We start from the raw sequence: 22,368 nt of genomic DNA, 5'->3' as shown, positions 1-22,368 counted from the left end.
ACATTATCTGTAATGGAGATCACGGCAGAAGAGAAGATCTGGCAAGGCCTTCTTGTACCACTGGATCTGGATTAGAGACTTTTTAAAAAAAGAACATTAACATTGTCTACTTTTATTTAGTTTTCCAATCGAATAATATTTATTTATTTATTTTTGGTATTAGGGACTGAATATAGGACTTCATGAATATTATATATACACTCAGTCCCTGAACTCTATCCCCATATTCCTTTCTCTAAGTATACTAAGAGTAGAAATTAAAGTTCAGTGCTAAGTCACAGGATAAAATATTATTCATTCTGGAAATTCCCCCTGCCTGTTCTTGTATCTGAAAAAGAGTAGCTAGCCGAGAGCCATAGTCATTCATAATGAAATACACCAAATGCAACTTTGCGATGTCGGTCTTTGGCATTATGATCTATTTAACTGACTTGGTTGCAGACATCCTCCTGTCTGTTAGGTATTTCCATGATGGACAATATGTATTTGGTGTTTTAACATTAAGCTTTGTGCTTTGTGGAACACTCATAGTCCAGTGTTTTAGCTACTCATGGCTGAAGGATGATTTAAAGAAAGTAGGACAAGAAAGCGAGCATTATTTTCTTCTACTTCATTGCTTGCAAGGAGGAGTTTTTACAAGGTAAGTGCAAATGTTTAATCCCCAGCATTGTTATTTTATCCATTTTTAAATTTACATAGTCAAATGTGCAAGCTTCTCCATTTGCAGGTAGGGCACATATCACATGCTTCCTATCATCAGATTTTATGTACATCTCTTTTCTTTTTTTTTCTTCCAGACAAGGTTTCTTTGTAGAGCCCTGGCTGTCCTGGAACTCACTCTGTAGACCAGGCTGGCCTCGAACTCAGAGATCCACCTGCTTCTGCCTCTGGAGTGCTGGGATCATAGGCATTTGACCTGACTCATTGCTGAACTCTTAGATCTTTTCTGGATTCATTAATAGAGTATTCTCTGTCATCACTCTCCCCACTCCCCTGCCCCATTACCCTCTGCAAGTGGTTTGAATGAGGTGGTCTAGCTGGATCTTTTTTTTTTTTTTAGCTGAGGACTGAACTCACGGCAAGCGCTCTACCACTGAGCTAAATCCCCAACCCCTGGATCTTTAGGTAGATCTGTCCAACTTCCTGAGGCACTGACACACTGTTTTCCATTGTGGGTGTACAAGTTTGCACTCCCACCAACAATGGATGAGAGTTCCCCTTTTCCCACACCCTCGCCATCATGTGCTGTCATTTGTTTTATTGATACTGGCCATTTTGACTGGTGAAAAATGTATTTTTAATTTATGTTTACTTGATACTAAAGAACACTGAACATGTCTTTAAGTGTTTCTCAGCCATTTGTGTTTAATCTTTTGTTTAATTCTGTACCTCATCTAAAAATTTGGTTATTTGTTTTCTTGCTGGTTAGGTTTTTAGTTCTTTATATATTTTAGATACTAACCCTTTGTCAGGGTATAATTTGTAAATACTCTTTCCCTTTCTGTAGCCTTCCGCTTTGCCTGAACGATGTGTCTAATATTTGCCATACAGAGATTTTTAGCTTCACAAGGTCCCACTTATTAGTTGTGGATCTTAATGTCTGTGCTGCCAGTGCCCTGCTCAGAAAGATCGCCCTGTGCAAAGCCTGTTTTCTACTTTCTTTTCTATCAGATATGGCTTATGTTTAGGTCCTTGGTCCATTTGGAGTTGAGTTTTCTGCAGGGTGATGGATATGGATCTATTTGCGTTCTTCTACATTCAGCCATCCAGTTTGACCAGCACCATTTGCTGAAGATGCTACTTTCTTTCAGTGTGCCTTTGGATTTTTTGTAAAAAATATGGTGTCTATAGGTGCGTGGACTTATATTTAGGTCTTCAGTTTGATTCCATTGATCAACATATCTGTTTTTATCCCAATACCATGTTATTTTATTACATATAGCTCTGTAGTACAACTTATAATCTGGGATTGTGACACCTCCAGACATTATTTTATTATTCAAAAATGTCTTGGTTATTTTTGTGTGTGTGTTTCTATATAAAGATGAAAATTGTTTAATTTTTGTGAAGAATTGTACTGTAATTGTGATGGCTATTGTGTTGGATCTGTACAATTATTTTGGTACAACGGTCATTTTCACAATACTAATCTTACCAATCTATGAATGTGGAAGATCTTTCTGTATTGTGATATCCTCTTCAGTGTCTTTCTTCAGTGTCCTAAAGTTTTTATTATACAAGTTTTTGACTTGTTTCATTCATGTTATCCCAAGAAGTATGTATTTCTGAGGCTGTGAAATGTACTGCTTCTTTGATTTCTTTCTCAGTTTGTCATTTGTATAAAGGAAGGCTCCAAAGTTCTCTGCGCTAACTCTATATCCTACTACTTTGCTGAAAGTGTTTATCAGCTGTAGACATTTCCTGGTGGAGCTTTTAGTTTTTTTTTTTTTTAAATATATAAAATCATATAATCTGCAGATAAAGATGCTTTGACTTCTTCCTTTCCAATTTTGTATCCCCTTGATCTCCTTCAGTATCTTATTGCTTTAGCTAAGACTTCAATTACTATATTGAATGGGTAAGGAGAGAGTGGACAACCTTGTCTTATTCCTGATTTGAGTGGAAATGTTATGTGTTTCTCTCTGTTTAGATTGGTATTGCCTGTAGGCTTGCTGTAAATCGTATTTCTTATGTTCCTTGTATATCCTTTGCATCGCTAGTCTCTCCAGGACTTTTATCATGGAGGGATGTTGGATTCTTGTCAAAGGCTTTTTCTGCATCTAATGATATAACCATCTATTTTTACCTTGCAGTCTGTTTATGTAGTAGATTGTTTATTGATTTAGGTATGCTAAACTATCCCTGCATTTCTGGGATGAAGCCTATGGTGGATAATCTTTTTGATGTGTTCTTGGATTCAGTTTGGATTTTTTTAAATTGACAATTTTTGCATCTATGCCACAAGGGATATTGGTCTATAATTTTTGGTTGGGTCTTTGAGTGATTTTTGTGTCAGAGTAATAGTGGCGTCATATAAAGGATTAGGCAATATTCCTTCAGTTTCTTCTTTGTAGAATAAATGGAAGAGTGTTGGAGTTAATGATTCTTTGAAGGTCTGGTAGAATTCTGAACTGAATCAATCTGGCCTCGGGCCTTTTGGAGTTGTGAGATTTTTAATTACTGCTTCTGTTCTACTAGAGGTTACAGGTCTGTTTAAATTGCTTATTTGATATTGATTTAACCTTGTTAGGCTATATATCAAGAAATTCACCAATTTCTTTTTGGTTTTCCAATTTGGTGGAATACAGGTTTTAAAAATATGTCTATAATGAATCTCTGGATTTGTTCCGAATCTGTTGTAATGTACCCATTTTCATCTCTAATTTTATTAATTTGGATCTTCTTTCTCTGTCTTTTAGTTAATTTGGCTAAGGGTTTGTCAATCTTATTGATTTTATCAAAGAGACAACCCTTCATTTCATTGATTCTTTGTATTATTTATTTTGTTTTTATTAATTGATTTCTTCCCTGAGTTTGACTAGTTCATGCCATCTACACTTTTTGGATGTTATTTATTCTTGTTGTCCTAGATATACCAGGTGTGTTACTACGTTACTAATGTGAGATCTCTCTAATTTTTTAGTATAGACACTGAGAGCTATGAACTTGCTTATTAGAACTGCCTTCACTGTGTCACATAGGCTTGGGTACGCTGTATTTTCATTTTAATTCCATTTTAAAATTTTGTTTTCATCCCCATTTCTCTCTTGACACATTTCTTTTATACTTTCTGTTGTTGATATCCAGCTTTAATTTGTGGTGGTCAGATAGGATGCAGAGTGTTATTTCAAATTTCTTATATCTGTTGTGACTTGCTTTGTTGTCCAAGTTATGTGGTCAATTTTGAAGAAAGATCCATGAGGTGCTGAAAAGAAGTTATATTCTTTTGCATTTGGGTGAACTGTAGTATCTGTTAGGTTTATTTGATTTATGATGTCAGTTATCTCCAGCATTTTTTGTTTTGTCTCGATGACTCCTTGGTTGGTGTATACATGTTTATAATCACATTATCCTTTTGGCAGATTTTTCTGTTAATGAGTATGTAGTGTCTTCCTCTAGCTCCTGTGATTAGTTTTTGTTTGAAGTGTATTTTGACTGTTAAAATGGCTATGCCTGCTTGCTTTTTGGGTCTACTTACTTGGAATATCTTTGTCCATCCTTAATCCCCAAGGTGATGTTAAGGTGTATTCTTGGATATAACAGAAAGATAAATCCTGTTTTATAATCCAATCTGCTAATCCGTGTCTTTTGTTTGGGGGAATTGAGACCACTAATATTGGGTAGTATGAATGAACAGTATTTATTTTGTTGTTATGGTGTTTTTTCTCCCTGTTTTTATTTTATCCTGGCATTTATCAATTCTGCCTTCTTGGGTGTTGTTATCCTCTTCAGACTGAGGTTCTTTTTAGTGTTGTCTGTGGAGCTAGATTGGTAGATAGATAATACTGAAGTTTGGTTTCATTGTGGAATGTTTTTCTTTCATTGTCAGTTATGACAGTTTTGCTGGGCGTAGTAGTCTCAATGGCATCTGAGGTCTCAAAGTTTGTGGAACATCTTTACAGGCTCTTCTGGCTTTTAGAGTTTTCATTAAGAAGTCGGGTATTATTTTAATAGGTCTGCCTTTAAATGTTATTTATTCTTTTTCCATTTTGTTTCAGTTTTTTCTACTCTAAACTGTTACCCACAATTTCATGAGACTGGGCTACAACTCCCAACCTCCTTGTGAGGGTGCCTAGAATAAGGCCAAACACAAACATTCAATCCTCCTCTGGGTGGTTGGCCCAGAGCTGAATCTGCGGTGCCAAACCACATAACTCCCTGATAGGCTGGAAGTGTACCACTAAGGAAAGTCCCCAACTGCTTCTCTCTACATTACATTATGATTGGATGGGACTCAGGAACTGCCTTTTTGTGTTTTTTCCCTTTAAAACTAGCTGCTGCCCTTGCCTTGGGGACACAGTTTGGAGCCTGACCCCTGCTGCCTCCCTATTGTTTTTTCTAAATAAATGTTTGGCTTGCTCAAACCTGTTTTTTTTTTTTTTTTTTTTTTTTTTTTTTTTTTTTGTGGATTCTTGGAGCCTAAGAGCAGCTTTTAATATCCCTATTTGTTGTTGTTGTTCTATCCATTTAGTGTTTTGATTATTGCGTGTCATGGGAAATTTCTTTTCTGGTCCTGTTTTATTTGGTGTTTTTATATACTTCTTATTTATACCTTATTAGGTATGGTCTTTAGGTCAGAGAAATTTTCTTTTATGGTTTTGTTAAAAGTATTTTCTTTTGACTTGGGTTTCTTCTCCTTGCTCTATCCCTTTTATTCATATATTTGGTTATTTCATAGTGTCCTAGATTTCCTGAATATTGAACCTGCATTTCTCTTAGATTTATCATTTTCTTTGATTGAGCTCTTGATATCCTTTAACTTGTCTTCAACAGCCAAGATTTTCTCTGTCATGTTTGGTACTCTGTTGGTGTCTTAGTCAGTTTTCATTGCTGTGAACACACCACGACCATGACAACTCTTATAAAGGAAAGCATTTAATTGGGGCTGGCTTACAGTTTCTGTGGTTTCGTCCAGTATCTTCACAGTGAGGAGCATGGCAGCACCCAGGACATGGTGGCTGAGATTTCTACATCTAGATCCGAAGGCAGGAGAAAGAGAGAAAGAACACTGGGACTGGCTTAGGCTTTTGAAACCCAGTGACATACTTCATCCAACTAGGAGGCCACACCTCCTAATCCCCACCAAGTAGAGCCACTCCTTAATGACCAAACATCCAAGTATATGAGCCTAAAGGGGCCATTCTTGTTCAAACCACCACAGTTGGTAAGCTCTGGGTTTTTGTTTGAAACCCTAACATTTTAATTAGTTTTATTTCAGGTTGGTTTTCTTTAGTGATTCCATTTCTTTGTTAAATTCTCTCATGTTTTGAAGTGATTTCATTTTTCATTCAACTCTGTTTCCACAGAACTTTAGGCCTGCTGTAATAGGTTACTGTTTTCTGGCAGAGCATCTTGTTTTGGCCATTCATATTTGTGCTTTTGCATTCAGGTCTAGGCATCTTGAGTTATGATGTTTGAGGTGTTTCTTGATGTTGGTATCTGGTCTTGCTATTGTTGGGTGTTCCGTTCTTTGGTTACTGTTGCCTTCTCTGGATCCTAGGCCAATGTGGTAACTGTCTGGTTCCTGGTAGAGAGTGCTTTGGTGGGTGACAGAAAGGAAATGAGAGGGGAGGGGCTGTAGGAAGAGCTGGGGAGGGGGGTGATTGGGTCAACACCAAGAGGGAGTTCCTGGGGAATGGAGGTGTGGGGGAGGAGGGGCTCTTGCAGGCAGGATTAGTCTGGAGAGACTGGGATGAAAGGGTGTGGTCATCCTGAGTCAGCACCAAGAGGTGGAGTTCCCACAGGCTGGCAGCTACAGGACTGAGTGTGAGCCCAGGAGACTGTAACCAACATTGTTATCCTTTAATCCAAACAGACACGACCGTTTCTGTGGCTGAGTAGTCAGATGAGCAAAAGTACAAAGGTCCTTTATTTGAAAATAGCACAAAGGTAACTTGCTCTTTGCTATTGCAGTTTGTGGCAGTCATTGCTGTACTGTCGGAATTTTCCAGATTCATTAATACAGTATTTTCATTTAATAGGCATTTCACGGTGTTTAAGAGAGACACAATGTGCAATGAGAGAGAAATTTTATGGCTTTAGGGGAGCTGAAAAGACAGTATTCTAGCCAGTTCTGGGAGTGCACATTTTCAGTTAGATGAACAGGAATGGAGTAGAGGTTAATGTTGATATGCAAATAGATCTATAGTAAATAAGACTTAATGTGTCACACATATGACCAATAAGAGTTACATAGTTAGCCAGGCAGTGGTGGTGCACACCTTTAATCCTAGCACTCAGGAGGCAGAACCAGGCAGATCTCTGTGGGTTTGAGGCCAGCCTGGTCTACATAGTGATATCCAGGACAGGCACCAAAACTACGCGGAGAAAACCTGTGGGGTGGGGGAGGGAGAGGGAAAGAGTTACATAGTTATACTAGGTTAAAAGACTTTGGGAGGTGTATTTTTATGTTACTCTTTTCCATTAGCATGTAATGCAGTGTGTTTCACACATGTGTATTGTTGTACTTTGCTCACGTTCATTCGCCTTTTTGGTACCCTCTTGTCCCTCTTCCTCCTGGGCTTCTCCCACCAAAGCAGTCTTATTTCTGTTTTCGTGACTTCCATGTTTCGACTTCCCGTGTATTGGGGAACACTTGTGATATTTGTCTCCCCCCCCCCCCCGACTTTTACATCTTTTGTCTTTCCATCCTTTTCACCTTTGACCCCCTTCTCCCCTTATCGTCATGTCATATATGTCTAGGATATTAGACAAGATATGACACTTTTATTTCTTGGGTTTGGTTCTTTTGCTTACATTATGGTCTCCAGTTCCTTCTATTTTCTTGCAAATGGACAATTCCACTCTTCATAGCTGAGTAAAATGACAACGGTCATGAAAGGTAGCTATGTTCATGTCTGCTTTAGGCACACAGGAAAGTTGAGAAGGTCCACATGAAACAAGTAGTAATGAATTGTGGTCATGGCGATCAAGAGGTAGGGTCATAGGAATGGGATGGAGATTAGTCACAACATGGCTTTCAAAATTATGTCAGTTTTTCCTGTGCAAACAACTAAATGAAGCGGAGGAAGAAAAACCACTGAATTAGGCTGGCTGTTAGTGAAAGACAGGTAACAAAAGCCCCTTCATTTGTTAATCTTTATTTTTATAATTCCTTAGTCTAGGAAGTGGAAGACTCCTGAGACAAAGAGTTAAGAAGTAAGCAAAAGTTAGAGCAGTTCCTTAAATCCACAGGTTTGCCAGCATCGAAAACTTGGGATTTCCTCAACTGTAGGATCATTTCCTTAAAGAATAAGAACAAATAGTGTTTGGTAGATGGATGATAAGGAATGTTTCCATGAATTAAGTATATATGCCTATTCCTTCTAAATATGGTATGTTTTTATGGTATACAGAGTGTTATGCTATCATCCCAACTTTTTTTTTTTCGAGACAGGGTTTCTCTGTGTAGGCTGTCCTGGATCTCACTCTGTAGACCAGGCTGGTCTCGAACTCACAGAGATCCACCTGCCCTGCCTCCCACGTGCTGGGATTACAGTCGTGCACCACCACTGCCTGTGTTATGCTATCAGAGTTGATTCTTATGTGTTAGAACACTCCCTCCTTATCTTTGTTACCCCCCCCCCCCAGTCTACTTTTGTGTGGGGTGTCAGTATAGCCAACTTTTCTTGTGTGATTTCCTTTGAAACTATTTGGGTTTATGTGTAAGTATTTTGCTAGTCACATAAATTTGCATCTTTTTTTAAAAAAAGATTTGTTTATTTTTATTTTATGTGTATGGGTGTTTTGGCCTATCTTATGTCTATGTTCTACATGCATGCTATGCCTGCAGAGGCCAGAAGAAGGTGTTGGATCCCCTGGAACTGGAGTTACAGATGCCTGTGAGTTGTCATGGAGGTGCTGAGAACTGAATCTGGGTCCTCTGGATGAACTGCCAGTGCTTTTAATCTTTGAGCTTTTTCCTGCCCTGCCCTGCCCTTTTTAAAAATAAAATCTGACAGCTTCTTTAAGGTGTGGTGCTGAACCTATTTCTACTTAGTATAATTACTGATATGGTGTTCTTCTGGCTTACCTTATTTCTGGTGAGAAATCAGCTAACATTTTCATTATTTTCCTGTGTAGAAGATGTCTTTTTTCTATTTACTGAACTCTGAGCAATTAGGAATGATGTGGCCCTGTGTGACTTTGTTTATGTTATTTCTGTCTGGCTTTGTTACATTTCTTGGATCTGTAAATTGCTGTTTTAATGATGAGGAAACATATTTTCACCAATATTTTGTCAAATCAGCTTTCCTGTTTTAGTCTCCTTTCCTTCCAGGATTTAAATTCTACACGGTGTTCTCAAGTTCATCGCCTAGGTCCTCCCTCCCACCCCCCTTTCTACGTGCTTTCCTTTGGTTTCTATTGAGCTATTACCTTAGTTTGGTGAGGCTTCTATAACATTTAAAATGGTCTGTGGTAACAGACTAGATGGCTTTTAAGTGAACGTAATTCATATCTTATAGTTCTGGAGGCTGTGGATTCTCAGACTAAGGTCCTGGCAGGCTAAAGTCTAGTGAGGTAGTCATTGTTCTAATGCTGTGAAGAGACATCCTGACCACTGAAATTCTTATAAAGGAAAGCATTATCTAGAACTGGCTTACAGTTCAGAGGTTTGGTCCATTATCATCATGGCAGGAAACATGGTGGCACATAGGCTCACATGGTATTAGAGAAGGAGCTGAGAGTTCTACATCTGGATCCACAGGCAGCTGGAAGAGAGCCACTGGGCCTGCCTGGGTTTTTGAAACTTCTGAGCCCAACCCCAGTGACACATTTCCTCCAACAGGGTCACACCTCCTAATCCTTTCAAATAGTGCCACTTTCTAACCATTTAAAGATATGAACCTATGGGGGCCATTCTTATTCAAACTAACACCTAGGTCCTGCTTTCTCATTCTTAGGAGCTGCCTTCCAGTTGTTTAGTTAGTTGTTGAGAGGCTAAGACACTCTTTGGGGTCTTATTTATAGGGCACCAATCCCATTGAAAATTAGTTTTCAGTATATGAATTTTGGGAAACACACATATTCAAGTTATGGCACTCATCCTTAGTTCAATGATCTGTTTGGTTTGCGCTAAATTTGTTGCTAATACCATCTAGTTAATTTTGATTTTGTGTGTTTCACTTGTATAAGAGTTCAATTAAATGCTTTATTCTAGTTTACATGTCTTTTCTTTACATTTACAGCCTTTCACCCATAATATGATCATGGCTATTATACTGACAGTTCTCAGGCTTACTTTGGTTTTTGGTTGCCGATCTGAACATCAGTGTCCTGTGTGGCTGCCTGTATTCCTCTTCACTGACGTTTCTGGAGTTGCTTTCCCTCTTTGATTTGCATTTCCTCATTGGCTGTATGTCAAGGAATGTCTTCATTGTGCTGTGTTACAAAGTGACCACTACCTTGTAAAGACATTGGTTTCTTTCAAAGCGACAGCCAAATTACAGGCAAATACCTTTGATATTTTACAGGACCGTGGCTGAGGATTAGACTGGGCAAGTCCCTTTTGCTTTTCCACTATGGTAATATCTTAGTTTTGAGATATACTTTATGCTTCTACATTGTGACATTTTCTGGGCTTGGGGAGTTTCTGAGATATTTGCCTGTCACTTTTAATTTGGTGAGAGTCAAATTCTAAGCTCTTTCCTGATGTAGCTAGCTGGTGAAATCTCTAGGGGCTTCCTACACTTGTTTTCTCCTGTTTCTCGAAGACTTACCCCATGTGTGCAGGCACAGGTGTGAGGAGAGTGAGTCCTACCATGTGTGCAGACACAGGCACAGGTGTGAGGAGAGTGAGTCTTACCATGTGTGCAGGCACAGGTGTGAGGAGAGTGAGTCTTACCATGTGTGCAGACACAGGCACAGGCGTGAGGAGAGTGAGTCTTACCATGTGTGCAGGCACAGGCATAGGCGTGAGGAGAGTGAGTCTTACCATGTGTGCAGGCACAGGTGTGAGGAGAGTGAGTCTTACCATGTATGCAGACACAGGTGTGAGGAGAGTGAGTCTTACCATGTGTGCAGACACAGGCACAGGTGTGAGGAGAGTGAGTCTTACCATGTGTGCAGACACAGGCACAGGCGTGAAGAGAGTGAGTCTTACCATGTGTGCAGACACATGCACAGTCGTGAGGAGAGTGAGTCTTACCATGTGTGCAGACACAGGCACAGGTGTGAGGAGAGTGAGTCTTACCATGTGTGCAGACACAGGTGTGAGGAGAGTGAGTCTTACCATGTGTGCAGACACAGGCACAGGTGTGAGGAGAGTGAGTCTTACCATGTGTGCAGACACAGGTGTGAGGAGAGTGAGTCTTACCATGTGTGCAGGCACAGGCACAGGTGTGAGGAGAGTGAGTCTTACCATGTGTGCAGACACAGGCACAGGTGTGAGGAGAGTGAGTCTTACCATGTGTACAGACACAGGCACAGGTGTGAGGAGAGTGAGTCTTACCATGTGTGCAGACACAGGCACAGGTGTGAGGAGAGTGAGTCTTACCATGTGTGCAGACACAGGCACAGGCATGAAGAGAGTGAGTCTTACCATGTGTGCAGACACAGGCACAGGCGTGAGGAGAGTGAGTCTTACTATGTGTGCAGACACAGGTATGATGAGAGTGAGTCTTACCATGTGTGCAGACACAGGCATAGGCTTGAGGAAACTGAGCGTACATTTGGGGCTCTTTTCCCATGGCTTCCTCTCTTCTGGGACACCCTGAGTTTCTAAGTGTCTGTAGGCTTCACCCAGGCTTCTCATCAAGCTATTTTGATGAGTCCTGAGCTGTTTCTCCTTCGTGTCATTTGGACTGTGGGTGCATTCAGAGGAAAATCCAAGTAACCATGCAGCACAGTTCACACAACACCCTTTGATTCCTTCCTGATTTAGGTTGTTTGTCTTTTTTTCCTCTTTCTCACTGGTATGTGTGTATTTCCCAGAATCCATCTATTGTCACTAAGAAAGTTTACCTGATAACACCAATTCATTGCTGGAAAATAGGACCTGATAGTTATTTTTTCCTCAAATGAAAGAATATATGGGGATAAATTATGCTAAGAAAGCACTCTCTTTCTCTTGGGCTTATTGACTATTTGTTCCATAAGCTGAAACAATGTTCTACCAATCAGGAAATTATATTCAAATCTTCTTTTCTATGAAATTAATCTCAAACAAAGATTTATATAAAGTTTCCACGACTCATTACACTATTAAGCACAACTCCTCCTTCCTGTCCCTGGAAGTGTGAACAGCTTGTCCACCTTGTTTCCCAGGGGCTTACATAGCACTTGACACGGTCCAGGTGGGCATCTTACATATGGTAGTTCATGTGGGGCCCAGCTCACTGAGCAGACGGAAGATGAAGAGCTCCAGTTTTCAGTTCGGAAACTGAGCAAAGAGAGGTTAGAGACGGGCAGAATCTGGATTTGAATCAAGCCATTGTAATGGTAGAGTCTTTGCCTCTCTCAGTTCCCCCGACTCCAACAAAATCAACTTAAGAGAGAAAGGGTTTAGTTTGGCCCACAACTCAAGGTGCAATCCACCATTGTGGGGAAGTCAAGGAAGCTGGAATCTGGTCACATTGCATCCACAGCGAGGACCAGGAATTGATGAATGCACACTAGTGTTAAGCTCTTCATTTTATAGAGGCCAGCATCCCTTGCTCAGGGAACAGCCCTGGCCACAGGTGAGATGGATCTTTCTACACTAATTAACCAAATTAAGATAATACCCCTCTCCCGGATGAGTCTAGATTCTGTCAAATAGACAATTAGCACTAACCATGAAAACATCTGTCTTTCTTTTTATTACCCCCTCTCTTTCTCTCCATCTATCATCTATCTTTCTATCTCTCCATCTATCTGTCTATCTATCTATCTATCTATCTATCTATCTATCACCTGTCTATTTACCTATCTATCTATAAATGCAGAAGTGGTCTCACTGTCACCCTGGGCTCAAGTGATCCTCCTGTATATGTATGCATATACCATGTCTACATGTACATACTACCACAATTGGATGAGTTTCTACTCTTAACACTGACATTTTCTTCTTCTACCAGTCTTTGCTGCCTGTGCTAATTAGGCTTTCTATGTGTAATTGATAATACTTTGATAATACTTTTGATAATACTTTGATAAAAAATTGATAACACAATTTTTATATTTTTAAATAGTATTTAACCTACTGGTTTGTAAACCACTACAGAAATAGGAACCAGATAATTCCTGTTGTGCTAGATACCCAGAGCAGACTCAAGTGAAGCTTTCTATTATAAATCAGGCCCAGGCAATGTTAACATGGTGTGGTATTTATACTTCTAATAATTGTTTATTTCTTCTGCCTTATGTTGCAGCTAGTAGTATATGTACTTGAAATGCCTATTGAATTGTAAGATCATTGAGGACAGAGACCATGCAGTTGTCATTGCTGCTGACATTTTTCTTTACCCTGGCATCTAGCCCATACTGAATATAATTCATATACGTGACAACCAAGTAGAAACTTAAGTAAAGTTAAGGAGCCAACTATGAAAACATATTGGGTTTAGTAAAGTTCTAGGTAGATTTAGTAGTAAAGACAGAGGCCTTTAAGTTGTGAAAAGTAGCAAGGAGGCACACTGGAGTTGGGGAGAAAAATGGAAAGACAGTGATGGTAGTATGTGTGGAGGCAGATCATAGAGAACCTTCGAGATTTGGTAAGAATTTGAGCTTGTAAGTCTGATGAAAAGCATTGGAACATTTTGCTAGGGGAGTGTCATATGAATTATATTTAAAGGGTTCAATCTAGATGTTGTGAAGAGAATAGGCTAGATGAGGAACAAGAATAGAACCAAGGTGGACAAGATGGCTCAGAAGGTAAAGGTGCTTGCTGCCAAGCTGGACAACTTGAGATTGATCCTCAGAACACATATGGTGGGAGGAGAGAACCTACTCACAAAAGTCATTCTCTGAACCCCACTTATATGCTGTGACAACCCTCCCCTAAAGAATAGAATCAGGAAGAACAATTATGGAGCTAATGAGATAATCTGGGTCAGGGGTTGTCTGATTAACTTGGGGATGGAGGTCATATCATAAGTGGTACCAAGTGTTTAGAGTCTGGATATCTTTGACATTAGAATCTAGGAAATTTGGGAAGAACTTTTACAGGGTCTGCAAATTTTTCCATGGTTTTAGTTTAAACAGCATGGTGAATATATCTATATATAGATCATCTATATCTAAATATATATTCATATCTCTCTATCTCTATGTATCTATCTATATCTATATATCTCTATCTCTATCTGTCTTTCCATCTATTATTTATTATATGTATGAAGAAACAGTAGATAAGGAATTCTGATAAGTTTTGAAATAGTGTCTTGGTTGCCTTTCTTCTAGCCTTAGATTGCTTCTAAATAATTTTTTTATTTTTAATTTTATCTGTAGGTTGGTAGTTAGTATTTGTTTAAAAGTTCTTTCAGGAGAAGGGCCTGAGCAGGGGTACTTTAAGAATCTTTGAAGGGTTTTGTTTTTCTTTTGTATTTCTACTATAAAAATGCTCATAGACCCCTCATTGGCATTAATGATTTACTAAACTAAATGGAAAAGATTCAATCTCCTCTTTGGCCTTCACATTCTGTAGGGAAATGTTTTGTGTTGTAGTTAAGATAAATTGATAAACACTTGTCTTAGTTAGGGTTTTTATTGTTGTGAAGAGACACCATGACTACGGCAACTCTTATAAAGAAAACATTTAATTGGGTGGCTCACTTACAGTTTCAGAAGTTCAGTCCATTATCATCATGGTGGGAGCATGGTGGCATGCAGGCAGACATGGTGCTGTAGTAGCTGAGAGTCCTCCATCTTGCAGGCAACAGGAAGTCGATTGAGACATTGGGTGGTATCCTGAACATAGGAAGCCTCAAATCTGCCCCCACAGTAACACACTTCCTCCAACAAGGCCATATTCACTCCAACAAAGCCACACCTCCTAATATTGCCACTTCCTATGAGCTTATGGGGGCCAATTACATTCAGAGCACCACAACACTAAATTATAGCTTGTCCTTTGGAGTGCAGTAGTTAAGGATCACAGAATCTAGATTTGGACTTTTGGTCATCCCATTATTTTTGTATAAGTATCAGTAATCATTTTACTCTTTGTAACCTTAGCTTGAAAAATTAGAAGAGCACCTAACTATCTCATGATTATTGTAAAAATGGGGTCTGATCATCTGTGCTTAATACACACGTCACTCAGGTGTTAAAATTTCTTGAGGTCTGAATCTCAGAGAAGCCTGTGAATGGATTATTTGTGGAAAATTCTGTACTTATATATTGCTTCAATATGTACATAAATATACACATCATAAAAATGTGTAAGTGCAGAGAGTTGATCAATAGGTGCTAAATAATAGTAAGAGGAAAAAAGAAGACCTGTTGCATGGTAGGATGCTTATAGATAATGATATTGTACATGTATTTCAAAAAGCTAGAAGGATTTTTGTATATTTTCACTGTAAAGAAGTAATAAATATTTGAAGTGACAGATATGCTTAACTTGATTTAAGCACTGAACATGTATCTGTTTTGAAACATCTGTATCTCATACATATGCATAATTTTATCTTTTGTATGTTATTTAAAATGAATGTAATGTCTAAAAGTATGTGACTGAGGAGAAATGCTTGTGTTTACTTTATAGGTATTGGTTTGCCTTGAGAAAGGGTTACCATGTGGTTTTCAAACACAGCAGCAGAACAAGGAGTTTTATGGAGGGACAAACGGATCCTCACAAAGAGGCTATAGACGCAGCCACCGATTTGAGCATGCTCAGGCTGTTTGAGACCTACCTGGAAGGCTGCCCACAGCTCATTCTTCAGCTCTACGCCTTTCTGGAGCGTGGCCAGGCAAACTTAAGTCAGTGTAAGTTTTTCTTGATACTCCCGGCTAGAGATTTTATCATAGCTGTATAAATCTCAGGACTGTTTTAGAATTTTTTTTTGTTTTTTGTTTTTTTGAGTCAGGGTTTCTCTGTGTAGCTTTGCGCCTTTCCTGGAACTCACTCTGTAGACCAGGCTGGCCTTGAACTCACAGAGATCCCCTGCCTCTGCCTCCTGAGTGCTGGTGCTTGCTCCACCACCGCCTGGCTGGTTCCCTCATTCTTATCACATGCATCATGCTACAAATGACAGACAAACCATAACTTATCAGCCACTCTGTTCTTTATGTTAATTTAGGTTGTTTAAAAATATCTGACTATTAAATGATGTGACAAGCAAATTTTTGCCACTTTATGTTATGAATCTGTCCTTATCTTTATTGTTTTTTCTTTTCATCTTTTTTAAAATTTAAAATACTTTTTCATATACTATATCCTGAATACAGCCCCCCCCCACTACTCCCACTACTCCCAGTTTACCCCTTCCATCTAGACCCACTCTTTTTCTGTCTTTCCCTAGAAATCAAACAAGCATCTAAGGGATAATAATAAAATAAAATGTAGTAAGATAAAAAAAAACCAAACAAATCAGAATAGGACAAAGTAAACAAGCAGAAAGAAAAAAGCCCAAAAAAGGGCACAGAAACCCACTAGTTTGCACACTCAGTAATACCATACAAACACAAAATCAGAAGCCATAATATAGATGTGAAGGACCTGTAGGGTAGTAGATAGATGTGGGTGTAACCGTCTTATTAAATAAGAAACACAGAGCCAAATGCAGAGTTAAAAGACCAAGAGTTCAGAGCGGTAGCTAAACCCGTTCTTACCCTTCGCTGTCGCTGTCGTCCTTCCCCTCCCAAGGAGACCTACTTCCTGTGTATCTGTCTTTTTATCGACTTTCTGTTCTGCCTTCTCATTGGCTGTAAACCCAACCATATGACCTCCTCGTCACTGCCTGTCTGTACAGACCTCCAGGTCTTCTATGGTTGGTACTGAGATTAAAGGCATGTGTCTCCATGCTGGCTGTATCCTTGAACACACAGAGATCTGCCTGTCATGTGATCAGGATTAAAGGTGTGTGCCACCACCACTGCCTGGCTTCTGCTATGGCTTGCTATTAGCTCTGACTCCCAGGCAACTTTATTTATCAACATACAAAAAAAAAAAAAAATCACATTTCAGTACAAATAATATATCACCATAGATAGATAAAAAAGATAGATAGATAGATAGATAAAAAACTAAAAAGTAAAAAAAGAAAGAAAAAACCTTGGCATGACATTATGAGACAAGGAACCTCCAAAGATGCCATTGAGCTCATTTTCTTTTGGCTGCCTACTGATGGGCATACAGCCTACACTTTATTATAGTAGTTTATTTCTCCAGTGAGACTCCCTTGGAGAAAACTAAATTTTCATTTGCAAGGGGCTGTCAATTTGAGATAGCTTCTGGGTAAGGATCGATATATGTGTCCACTTCTTTATTGCTTTTTCTTCTTAAGGGAAGAATTTGAAGAGTTAATTAAAAATAGTAGGTGTGTAGTGGTGACACACACCTTTAATCTCAGCACTTAGGAGGCAGAGGCAGGCAGATTTCTGTGTGTTCAAGGTCAGCCTGGTCTACAGAGTGAGTTCCAGGACAGTCTTGTCTCAAACAAACAAACAAACAAAACCCAAAAACAAAAAAAGGAGAGCGAGCGAGCAATTATCTAGTAATAGAGAACTTGATAAATTTCTGTAGACATTTAGAATAAAATATATAGCTTTTAGAAGAGTCTTTTCAAAGAAATTTTAATGATATAGAAAGCATTTATGAGATCAAATTTAATTAAAATTGTTTATAAGGGTTTCCATCAGTATATTCTTTTTTTAAAAAGATTTTGTTATTTATGTATATGAGTGCTTTATCTGCATGTACAACTTTATGCCAGAGGATGGCATCAGATCCCACTAGAGATAGTAGTGAGCCACCATGTGGTTGCTGGGAGTTGAACTCAGGACCTCTGGAAGAGCAAGTAGTTGATCTTTACCGCTGAGCCGTCTCTCCAGCCCCTATCAGTATATTCTTAAGTATACAAAGAAATGACTAGAAAGAAACATGTTTGGATGAAAATGTATCAAAATATTAAGTATGGCTGCTGTTGGTAGTGGAATTTTGAAAGATTTTTTTCATCTTTTTTGTTTTTTGAATGTTATTTGATAATCATAAAAATTACTCAAAATGTAAAAATATCATATTCCATGAAGAATATCATACATACATCATGATCAAATGAGCTTCATTCCAGAGATTCTAGGGTAGTGTAATACACTCAATTCAATAAATGTAATATGTTATATAAATATTTAAGGAGGATATGCAGGAAAGATTCCAAAATGTTTAACATACCTTCATGATGAAAGTCATGAAGAGATTAGGAATGAATGGATCATACCTCAAATTGTAAAGGCCATATACAATAAACCTATAGCCAAGATTATACTAATAGAATAAATGAAAGCATTACCTCTAAAATTGGGAATGAGACAAAGATTCCTACTCTTATCTCTCTTACTCAATAGAGAGTTCAAAGTCCTAGTTAGATAAACAAGAAGACATCAAAGGGATAAACAGGAAAGGAGGGAGTCAGGCTGTCTCTAATGCAGACCGTATGACTCTATACTGTAAGATTCCAAAGACTCTACCACACACTTGTAGACCTAAAAGTACTTTCAGTAAAGTTGTAGGTCACAGCATCAATATACAAAGATCAGTACTCTTCATATATACCAATAAAGAGCTTACAGAGAGAGAAATTAGGGAAAATATCCCATTTATAATAGCTTACAAGAATAAAGAACCTAGGAATAAACCCAAGTAAGGAAGGAAAACCTCTACAGTGAAAACTTCAAGACATTGCAAAACAGAAACCAAAGAAGATACTAGGTAATGAGGAGATTCGCTGTGTTTCCGGCTTGGCAGACCCAATGCTGTACAAATGGTTATGTCACCAGAAGTGTTCTACAGCTTCAATGTGATTTTCGTCTAAACTCCAGTGTCATTCTTCACATAACTAGTAAAAATAATCTAAGAATCCATAGGGATCCACCAAAGCCCACAGAACAAATGTCCAGTGTAATAACAAGGAGGAAGAACACAGTGGGAGGCATTACAATACCTGATCTCAAATTATACTATCAAGATGTAGTAGTGAAGGCAGTCTTGGATGGGCATAAAAACAACAGGTAGACCAATGGAGCAGAATAGAGGGTCTGGAAATAAACCAATAAGCCATGACTGCCTGATGGTCGATGAAGTTATCGAAAGACAGTCTATTCAAGAAATGGTGTTGGTTTGGCCTAACAGTGCTCCTCCAAGAGCCACAGATATCTGAAAACAACAGCAATACCATGCATGAGAAACCCCCTTTCCAGTTGTGGTACAATATGGCTATTGCTGTTGTCCTGGTTTGCCTCGCAAAGGTAGAGTCAGTGCACTCTTTCTGAAGATACCAGGCACTTTAGTCAAAAGACCAGGAGGAACCAGGCTAGATCTGACTTGAAAGTTCTGCCTCCCCCTCCCCTTCCCCCTCCCCCACCTGAGAACTGGCTTTCATAGTACTGGAACTTGTTATCCAAGTTTCCAAGTGGGGGAGCAGCCACTATTCCTACCCAGCTGTAATACCTATGAATCACAACTAGGATGGCATGTTAATCCTAAGGGTGCAATAGTGATTATCTTGGCAGTAACCAACAGCTCTCTAATTGGACTTAAGGCCAACTCAATGGGAGGAAAATCTTGTGTGTTCTCCCTAGCCAACTACCCAGGACTAGTGAGGTCAAGGACCGTAGAGGAGAGCTTACCACTGCCATCTTACTAAGCCATTATAATTCCCAACAGTATTTGCAATATTTGTCCTTGTACCCACAGATAAATGGAGCTCTCACCCCTCATCAAAGAAACTTCTCTTTGCAGTAGATACTGTTACAGAGAGTCACGACCTTGTTCTCGAACAAGTGATTGTGAGGCACCCAGCCTCAGTTGATGCATCTCCAACACAACTCCCACACCTAAGGCCCAGGGAACATTGCAGAAGAGCAGGCAGATTCTTGTAAGAACCAGAGGTCCAGGGAGTCTGCTGTGAGATGTGTTTCCTAGAAATGACAGGGAGGTTTCACCCACAATACATCAACAATATGGCTGCCTAAACAAAACCTGAGGAAGTACAAGACCAATAGACATGCTAACAGGGAGCGGGGAATCTCACAGGGTCCCATCCATAGCAAAGAGCTCCAGGCAACTGAGGAATTCTGGGACTGGGAGAAAGAGACCCCTAATTGGTTATCTAATACCGAGTGGTCAGTCCTGAACTCGTGTACATACAAGCAACACTAAATGAACTTATATATTGAGGCATGTATGTATGTGTGTGTGTGCATGTATAACAGTAACAATTTTTTAATGTATTTATTATGTATATAGAAATGGGCTCCAGATCTCATTACAGATGGTTGTGAGCTACCATGTGGTTGCTGGGAATTGAACTCAGAACCTCTGGAAGAGCAGTTGGTGCTCTTAACCTCTGAGCCATCTCTCCAGCCCCAACAGTAACAATTTTTAAAAAAGGCCATGATTTTAAGAGGGAACAAGGCACAGGGTATATGGGAGAGGTTGGAGGGAGGAAGGGGAAGGGAGAAATGATGTGTTTTTTATTAAAAAGTATATAAAATTTTTAATAATAAGAAATGGTACTGGCAAAATTGCATAGTCACCCACAGAAGAATGAAGTGAGATCCATGTCTTTTACCTTGTACAAAAATCAATTCAATGTGGAGCAAAGACCATAATTTAAAACCCGAAACACTGAAACTGTGAGGAGAAAACAGGGTGGTGTAGGCGAGGACTTTCTGAACAGAACTCAAGCAGCACGGGAGCTAGCCTCCAGAACCAACAAACGGAGCTACACAAAATCAAAAAAGTTGTTTTCCACAACACAGGACCAGGTTCAGACTGTCTCTAACTCTAGTTCCAGTGCCCTCTTCTGGCCTCCGTGGGCATCAGGCACATGCAGGCAAAACACTTGTAGACATAAGATTTGAAAAAATTTAAAAAGTCACTGGACAATTTAGGGGAAAGTGATATTTTAATTAAACAAGAGGAGAAAGTAAGTCCAGCTCCATCATGTTTTGTGCCAAAATCCAGAAGGAAGAAGGTGTTTATAAGGCCCTGGCTGTCTTCAGCAAGAAACACATCACTGAGAGCTGACTAGGCCTGTGTAGACTGTGGATGCAGCTCAGCGCCACGCACACTCTATCTTCCCCTGTGACTACTCCGTTCTGATTTTCTCGTCTATTTGCTTCACCTTTGGGAACATCCTCTGCTTTGACAGTGAGGTTAGAAATGGCTTGCATTTCCAGAACAGCAAGGAACTTCTTCTTTGACTGTTTGCGGGGAGAAAACAGGTAAAGATGTCAAACATATAGAGCTTTGTGAATTTCAGAGTATATTTGTCCATGTGTCTAAGGGCTTATAGGTTATGAAAAATGATTTTGTTAATGATGCATATAGTTATGTCAAATTTCTGTTTAACTGTCTCAGACCCCATTAAGCTATCTCTCAGTGAATTAGGTACAAGGTCAAACCCAAATAGTGTAGAAAATGTGACTTATAGTGTTTAGCCAAAGTATTGCTACTGAATCTTTTCAAGATTATTCTAAAGCAGTATGATATTCATTAACATACCAACTTTCAGACCGCTTTCGTTTCAAATCTCAGTTCCATCACTTTTGAGTTGCATGATAAGAATCAAGTAATGAATCTCTTCAGACCTTGACTCCCCTAATGCCATGTGGAGATATCAAGATCTACCCTCAAAGAATTAGATAGTAAACCGGCGGACATGTTGGTGTGTGTCTACACTGCTAAAGCATGCATGGCACATGCTAACTTACTACTCTATTCGTACTAGTGTTACTGTTACCGTTCCTAACGATATGTCTTCTCTCTTTTGTTTTGTAGATGCAGTCATCATGATTTCCTGCTGTGCTATTTCTTGGTCAACAGTTGATTATCAAGTAGCTTTAAGGAAATCATTGCCTGATAAAAATCTGCTCAGTGGACTCTGCCCCAAACTCACATATCTCTTTTATAAGTTGTTTACCTTGTTATCATGGGCGCTGAGTGTTGTACTACTGCTGTTCATGGACGTGAAGGTGGCTTTGTTTCTGTTGTTATTTCTTTGGATCATAGGTTTCGTTTGGGCATTTATACAGCAAACACAGTTTTGTAATTCTCTAAGTATGGAATTCTTATATAGGATTGTTGTTGGGTTCATCCTTGTGTTTACATTTTTTAATATCAAGGGACAGAATACCAAATGTCCAATGTCTTGCTATTATATTGTAAGGGTGCTAGGCACCCTGGGAATCCTGACTGTGTTCTGGGCTTTCCCTCTCTCTATTTTTAATTCCGACTATTTTATTCCTATCAGTGCCACCGTAATTCTTGCTCTTCTCCTTGGGATTATTTTTCTTACTGTTTATTATGGAACTTTTCACCCAAACAGAAATGCAGAAACACAGTACGATGAAACTGATAGAAACTCAGCACAGAGGGATTGTAGAATAAGATATTTTCTAATGGACTAAGTTACGAACTTATGAGAAATGTTTTATTTTTGTTTCATCACCTAGTAAAGAAACTGTTATATGCATGTGTTGTTTCTTATTTTTATCACCATTGAC

General features: G+C 39.1%; 1 protein-coding gene across 1 annotated transcript; it reads left to right on the top strand.

Moving 5' to 3' along the window:
* The first annotated feature begins 368 nt into the window (after window positions 1-368).
* Window positions 369-22,305, top strand: Xkr9 (XK related 9). The gene is made up of 3 exons (XM_036177088.1): window positions 369-640; window positions 15,407-15,627; window positions 21,644-22,305. Exons 1-3 carry the CDS (start codon window positions 369-371, stop codon window positions 22,270-22,272), a joined length of 1,122 nt encoding a protein of 373 aa, XP_036032981.1. The 3' UTR covers window positions 22,273-22,305.
* Window positions 22,306-22,368: the final 63 nt, after the last annotated feature.

The sequence above is a fragment of the Onychomys torridus genome, chromosome 2, assembly GCF_903995425.1.
Source record: "Onychomys torridus chromosome 2, mOncTor1.1, whole genome shotgun sequence".
Taxonomy (NCBI): Eukaryota; Metazoa; Chordata; class Mammalia; order Rodentia; family Cricetidae; genus Onychomys; species Onychomys torridus.
The sequence above is the reverse complement of the archived record's forward strand: the minus strand, read 5'-3'. Positions and strand labels throughout refer to the sequence as shown.

Excerpts from the sequence above, each read along its gene's own strand:
- Xkr9 (XM_036177088.1), top strand. The coding sequence starts at position 369 with ATGAAATACACCAAATGCAACTTTGCGATGTCGGTCTTTGGCATTATG. Across the intron at positions 641-15,406 it reads CAAGGAGGAGTTTTTACAAG|GTATTGGTTTGCCTTGAGAA; the intron begins GTAAGTGCAAAT and ends TTTACTTTATAG. Across the intron at positions 15,628-21,643 it reads CCAGGCAAACTTAAGTCAGT|ATGCAGTCATCATGATTTCC; the intron begins GTAAGTTTTTCT and ends TTTGTTTTGTAG.